At 42.5% G+C, this 7,500-nt stretch overlaps 1 protein-coding gene across 9 annotated transcripts in view; it reads right to left on the bottom strand.

The window, feature by feature from the left end:
- The window catches only part of lft (Limb expression 1 family member lowfat), a 189,868-nt gene that overhangs the window by 607 nt on the left and 181,761 nt on the right, over positions 1 to 7,500 (bottom strand). For 6 of the 9 annotated variants that reach the window (XM_070142594.1, XM_070142595.1, XM_027365171.2 and 3 more), the window contains 2 exons: positions 6,839 to 6,979; positions 1 to 5,460 (listed from right to left, as the gene is read on the bottom strand). The exon at positions 1 to 5,460 is cut by the window's left edge and continues 607 nt beyond it. In XM_070142594.1, coding sequence (XP_069998695.1) covers positions 5,020 to 5,460; positions 6,839 to 6,979 — 582 coding nt within the window. In that variant the 3' untranslated portion in view covers positions 1 to 5,019. The remainder of the gene's footprint in view (positions 5,461 to 6,838; positions 6,980 to 7,500) is intronic. The other 3 variants (XM_070142596.1, XM_070142597.1, XM_070142601.1) reach the window with 1 other exon arrangement.

Genomic DNA, 7,500 nt, shown 5'->3' with positions numbered 1-7,500 from the left:
TATCAGTAATCAAACAATAGTATAAAATACAGGCTATTCGCATACTAAGCATATATAGTAACACTTTTATAAATCCTCATAAAAAAGTAAAAACACACAGACACTGGTTGGGTTCAGCGATGGATTGTGACGCACATTCTAATAATGGGACTGAACAGTTCCCTTCCTAAAAATAAATTCCAAAAATGTGAACATTCCCCAGATTCGTTCTCGCAGTCCATAATGGCCACCAGGTTCACGCTACCTGTGTGATGAACTCTTCTGTGTACCACTATTTTGGATTTTAAGCATTCGCAGAGATTATGTGGAACAGTTGACCAAACGTATCTGAAACAACGAAATGCAACCTAGTCCGAAACCAGGTGGAATTTCTGCAATGTGCAATCCAGTATGTTAAATCTATACAGGGGGGTAGCCAGAGGGGAGAAGGGAGGGGTTATCTTGTTTCTCGTGGCAAAGTGGTGACCTTCGGTGTATCTGTTTGTGCAGGTGTGTATGCAGATTTATACACTTATATGTACATGTGCATACACTTGAAGATGGTTCTGTGTGTGTGTGTGTGTGTGTGTGTGTGTGTGTGTGTGTGTGTGTGTGTGTGTGTGTGTGTGTGTGTGTGTGTGTGTGTGTGTGTGTGTGTGTGTGTGTGTGTGTTTGCGCGCGACTGAGCTGATGCTAGTTTATGTATGTAAGTACCGATATGCTTACGTGTTACATCTATGTATACATGTCTATGTATACGTATGAGTGTGTAAATGTGGCTGTGTATGCATGTGCTTATATATGTAGACTGACACACTGATATTCTTGGTCTCTTTACAGGCTTTCATCGTTTGCATTAAGAATCATATAATTATCATTTTATAATTTACCATTACACATCCTTTCCCTTGCGCCGAAAGAACATTCAATTTACGCAAATGGTCCATTTTATACAGCACATCAACTCCTCGAAACCTAATCCAATATGATTGATGATTCCATTCCTACAAAACGAGAGTCCGCAAACGAGTATTTACAGTATCATACAATACAATACACTGGTGCATAATCTGTAACTCGAGAGGACAAAGAGGCAGTAACATAAAAGAAACGAGATGGAACGGGGTTGCCTCTCTCGCGCACCTCACGAGCGCCAAGGAAACAGTAGGTGGGTTTGAACAACGAAAGAGCGGCGGCCACCTTACTAATATTACCCAGTACAAAGGGGCGATGGGATCCTAGTCCATCAAGCCAGACTGTATAATGGTTACTAAATACTTATTATCTTTGACCACATTTCATCAGTGTATAGGGAAACAAAAGTGGAAGTTGTGACAAAGAGTATTCAATAATCGTTAGCTACTATCTTTATTGCGCACTATCAACCAAATACTAATACCTAGATAAAACCACAATAATAATAATAATGTATAAAATAGCTTGACTTCCTGCATCAGTCATATAGAGTATAAATAACTTACAAAAGAACGTGAACAGCAAAGAATTAACCAAAATTTATCAAGAAGTGGCCATATTGTACTTTCAGACGCTGATTGTTATTTCATTTATTTTTAACATTTCCGTGCCTGATTTTGGAAGGTTGAACGAGGGAGTAATAACTATTGCCTTTGAGAATCCTTTGAGAAATTTTCGGGGGAAAATAATCCTCCAGCATCACAGCAGATTGAATAATGGAAACCGTTGGCCAAGCACACTAGTATTAGAACCTATTGTACATTGAAGTTAAAATGGAAAACGGTGCATTTCTCCGACTCGCTTGTTAGTTGTTTTATTACACTTTCTTCGTTACGGTCTGTTGCATGAAGTTTTATCTTTTAACTTAAGATAATTAAAATATACTAATTAGGATTATCATCAATATAATCATAAATATGAGACAAATTACAATACCAGACTAGCATTGATAACTAAAAAAGACGAAAACCAACCGAAAAGGGGACATTTTAAAAAATCAAAAAGATTCTTCACATAATGTAGCAAAAGATGGTCACCATTTTGCCTCGAGGAGAAGGGGTTAACAGCAAAAAAGAGGCTTGTCACTGGAAGATTTGCAACTGAAGATTTACGGACCTCTGATCATGTTCTGGAACTATTTTTAGTTAATACATCGTTTGTTTTAGAAGACTGCAATAATATTTTTTAGAATGAAGTGCCATGAAGAAATGTGTGCATCATTATTATCTTTTTTTAGAATCTAGTCCACTCAATGGTTCGAGACTGAAGTTAGCGTCATGCTTCATGGGTTCGTTTTTAGAGATCAGTAACGCTTCAGGAATATCCTATCCGTCCTGTCACGTGGGTATAAATCTTCCACTTCACAAAGCAGTATAAAAACATTATGGTTTCTTCACTTTTATTTTTTCTTCAAATTAGTTTGGGCCATACACAGTCTTTCACAATCACAAGTTACATATTTGTCTAGCACATCTTCCTCACCTAACTTCTCTCATTCTACGCCGTGTCTGATGGCAAAACTGTCGACAGAAGGATTGTCTTAGGGTCCTCCACCAGCCTGGAGTAACTAGAGTATTGTATTATTTCTTTCCTCTATTTTTTGGCACTGGAAAATTCTTTAAGCAAAGTATATAGCCAAAAACTTGGCACTGGGATTGGCACAGATTATTTGGCACTGAGGCTTGGTCACAGCAACTGCAAAACACTATTGATATGAACATTGGTGAGTGGGAAATTATTCAGTTTTTTCCTGATTACTGTAAAGAAAATTCCTGTTTGCATCTTCATCTCTCCAGGCCAGTATGCTCAACAAACACCATTGCACAAACACTTCATTCATATTGCACAGTCTGTAGCCACAAGGTGCATTGCACTCTCAGACTTGCTAAGGATCTAAATCAACAAACATAAAAAAGAAATCAGTTCACACTACAATTACATATGTATAAAAAATCATGGGAATGTAAAGCATTGGGAGAACTTACATTACGTTACGTACGAGACATCACAAACTATGAGAAAAGAAGTAAGTTTACAAGGTGCCACTTGCCTCTCATATCACTTAGGGAGAGAACAATAGTACTTTATATTCAAGTAGCATCACATAAAGATGTGCACAACTCTCCAAGAACTGCGACAACAGTGCTTGTTACGTACTGTTGCCTTGCAAGTGGGACAGTGGTATCCCTACGGACAGATCTTTAATGATGATCGAATGTCTATATATTTTGTCTCTCAATTTTATACAATAGGTCAGAGAAGAAGAATTTCTTCATTTGGTTGTTTTATTGTCAGCCACATTTGTTTGGGGGTTTTGCAGAAGTGTCATAGTGTAGAGTAGGTGTCAAGCAATTAGAGCATAGGCACCCCATCTGTTAATGCAGTAAAAAGTTATAAAATACCAATATTTTCCCAAGCAATGTATACAAAACTGTACGTAAGAAGCAAACTGCGTCGAAGTTAGAGAGGCTACACAATTTTTTTTCATTCTAAACAAAAAAACGTCAGCACATAACGCATCAGTCTCCTAACACGTTTCAGCAAATGAGATCTTGTACAGTTTGCCAAATCCTGGTGCTTGCTGCAGAGACTGGAGGCACTGTCGTGGGGTGTGACTGCTGATTTATGCTGATGTTGCGCCTGGTGCTACGCTGCTCTCGCTGCTGTTACTATTGCAGTTTTACAACTTGAGTCACTGTGACGATTTGTTGGACACCACCACCTATAGCGCCATCAGCACGTCTGCACTGACATAAGAGGGTGCTCGGTGGTATTGTTAAAAGCGTGGTGCAAGAGTTTCATTACTGTAGAGGTTGTCTATCAAGCCAGGGACTTGCTATGCATGCCTTTATGTTGTACACGGTACTTTTCGCCTACATTTCTATCACTAGCTTCCTACACTTGCTTGAATCCTCACTAACTACTGACCCTTCCATTCAGAGAAAAAATCAGTGTCGTACATGATGTTAAACCACCGAGCGAGGTTCTGAGAATAAAATCTTCATGGGCATCACAACTAGTGTCTAGAAGAGGGAGGTAGTGTGAACATTGGCAGTCTAGCAGGTCCTGGAATGAACATCTTTCTACTATGTGAGAGGAGCAGAAACTGGTTAGTGGATGTGCTCAGCATAGTCTCTGCGCAGTAACCAGTACCTGGCTCGACCAAACAGCGTAGTGACCTCCTAAGGTTCACCCTCGGACATCACCTTCTAGGAAAAGAATCCAGCAAGGGAAAATTCCGTCACGTTCTTAAGTAACCTCATGGGATTGATTGGCCAGAAGCGACCTTCCATGTTAAGTACGGACTCCAAAAAAGGTGTTTCGTCGCTGGCAACTTCTTGAGGGTAGCTTCCAAAGAAAGGCTCCTTGGCATAATATTAAACAGTAACGGTACCTGTTCGCTGATGTTCTTAAATACCAAAGCCTCCTAAGGGTGACATACTAAGGATAACTTCTCTGTTTACTTCAGAACTTCTCGAGAGACCCACCAGTGACAGCTTTTTAAAGTAACTTTCAAGGGTAAAGTGCCCTTTTCTATCTGATATCCTTAATCGTCAATCCTCAGAGGACTTCCTTCAAAGTGGATTTTCAAGAAGCACATTGCATGTACAGGATCTCACAAAGCTAACGAGCTACGTTCTTGGAGTCCTGCAACACATCTGCTCCCAAAAAATCTTTCACGGACTTCTGGCCTCCTCTCTGATGATTCAGAAGAAGTAACTGCCAAGGACTGATTGCTTGGAATGATCCCCATAGGAAGAATTCAGGATGACCTGAGGGTGACCTCTCAAGGCGACCTCCCAAGGGCAACATCCTGGGGGTGCGTATTTTAATGTGGGGCTCACCGGTGCACCCCACAAAAGCTTAACATTATTATAATTACATAATAAAATTCTTTGGAATGATTATTTACATTATATACAAACACACACACAAGAAAACAGTACAAAACATAATCTTTACAACAATAAAAAGTAAATTAGCTTTGATTTTGCAGAGATGAAAGCATAAACCTCTACACCTTGGTGCTAATATCACGGTAGCGCCTGTGCCCGGACCCGACCATTACGGGTCCAGGGGCGAAGGTGACAGCTGCGAGCACGCTAGCATTAAAATATCCTTCTTCTCCTTGGGGAAGCGTAGCTCTCGGCCCGCCAGGCGAGCGGCCTCGAGCTCGCGTTCGCTTTGGCCGAGCTCGCGGGAGATCACGCCGGGGTTCTCCTGCTCGCGGGCGATCCAGTCGAGCGCCATCTGCGAGCGCATGTCGTCGTCGAGCGCGCGGTGCGAGTAGTGGGCCACCACCTCCTGCCTGGAGCACTGCCTCTCCCGCATGGCCTTCAGGGAGCCGTTCCAGTGCAAGAGCTGGAACACCGTCATCAGCTCCTGGAACTCGAGCATCGTGCGCCCCTTGTTGGTCTCGAGCATGAAGCGGAAAGCACCGATTCCCGTGCTCGGGTTGTCAGCCTCGTCGGGGTCACCCTGGGGGAGGGACAAGTCAGCTACGTGCTGGAAAGAAAAATAGACCTTTCGTCCCTCTCAGTCTTTGGTGGCCCTACATGTGACATGAGCAATGGCGCCTTTCTGGCTTTCAAAGGGTAGGCTTTATGTCTTACTTTTATTCCATATTGTGTGATATTCGAATCAACGCTAAACAAGTACTGGCAAACCAAGAAGTGAAATATGAAAGATCAAAACAATAATCAAAGGTAAATAAAAATAGGTTTACTAAACTGTCTCTAAATCAAACTCAGTATATAATTACCATGCAACTCCCATCAATCAAATCAAAGTCAACTAGCATACTTCTACAAAAAAAAAAAAAAAAACTATCGTCTCTCCCACACCTAAAATACTCACTAACTTCACCACACTAAACTACGACCCCGCAATTGACCGAAAACAAACCAGTCTCTTAAGTAAACCTTATGTCCCAAACTAATTTCATTATGGGACCGATTCTTTACATTAGAAGATTCATGAACTTGCAAGCATACAAATCAGGGGTCTATTTTTTCCTAATGCCTCAGTGGTCAATCCTCTCAGCTGGCCCTCGCTCTCAGCTGGCCCTCGCTCTCAGCTGGCCCCCGCTCTCAGCTGGCCCTCGCTCTCAGCTGGCCCTCGCTCTCAGCTGGCCCTCTCTCCCAGGTGGTCCCAGACTTTCAGCTGATTCCGTCCCTACTTCCTAGCATGTATTGCCTCACATCCCACTTATCTCGCCTCACTCCTTACCTGCCTCGACTCACTTTCCACCTGTCTTGCCTCACTTTCCACCCTCACAGTTAGTTTTATCTCCACCTCAGCCTCGTCTACCACAGATCATCACCCAGTCAGTACCATTCCCAACTAGATTCACCCCACACCTAGTACCATCCCCACCTTGTATCATTTTCTAGCCAGTACCAACTAGTACCAACCCCACATTATACCAATCCCCAGTTAGTACCACTTCCACCTCGCACAATTCTGTAGATGGTACCATTCCCACCTAGTGCCTTCCCCACCTAGTACCAACCTCACCTAGTACCATGTTCACCTTATACCATCCTCACCAAGTAGCATTCCCACCCAGTACCATCCTCACCTAGTATCATGCTCACCTAATACCATACCCACCTAGTACCATTCTCATCTAGTACTATTCACACCTAGTACCCTAGTACCATCCTCCGGAGTACCATTCCCACCTAGTACCATCCTCACCAAGTACCATTCCTGCTTAGTACCATTCCCACTTAGTATCATCCGCACTGAGTACCATTCCCACCTACTACCATCCTCACGTAGTACCATCCTCCCGAGTATCATTCCCACCTAGTACTATACCCACCTAGTACCAACCTACCTAGTAACATCCCCGCCGAGCCCCATCCCGGGTGGCTCTTACCTTGAACTGAGCCCGAGCGTCGGCCACGGCCTTCTCGATGAACTCGTCGGAGATCCTGCGTGACGGGTGCTCGTTGAACACGGAGTTCATGAGCGCAATCTTGGCGGCGCTGCGTCTGGCTTCGGCCTTGGTCGGGCAGTTCTGGAAAAAGCAGGAAAACTCGGGTCAGACTCAACACATAGTAAAAATAGTAAATAGTAAAGAGTGGGAAATGATCGAACAAAACAGTCAGGATGAGACGGGAAACCATTAAAAATCTGTGGAGTTTCGAGGAAGGCTCTTTAGGGGGAAAGCACAAGAAGGGATACTCCTTTGCAGGGCTGCGACGCCTTGAGGTTCTTTCGTATGGGGGTCGTGTCATTAATTTCTCCTATTCTTAAGATTCTTTTTACTTCTATTTGATTTACATTATTTACTTCATGAAATATGACTGATTAAAGCAAGCAACACTGACTATATGGAATGTTAATAGTGTGAGAAATAATATTTAGTTTGTGATTAAAGTAATTGTCTGAATAAGGAAGTACTGTAGCTGAACATTTACTGAAATAATGGCCACATACCAAGCCAAGATAATTGCGCGTATGTGCAAAACGAGAGGGAAGATGTGATAGCTCTTAAACTTCTTAATTGCCTTGGGATTAAAAGAATAATTACCATTA

The sequence above is a fragment of the Penaeus vannamei genome, chromosome 29, assembly GCF_042767895.1.
Source record: "Penaeus vannamei isolate JL-2024 chromosome 29, ASM4276789v1, whole genome shotgun sequence".
Taxonomy (NCBI): Eukaryota; Metazoa; Arthropoda; class Malacostraca; order Decapoda; family Penaeidae; genus Penaeus; species Penaeus vannamei.
Note: the sequence above shows the minus strand (reverse complement) of the source record. Positions and strands in the feature narration are given on the sequence as shown.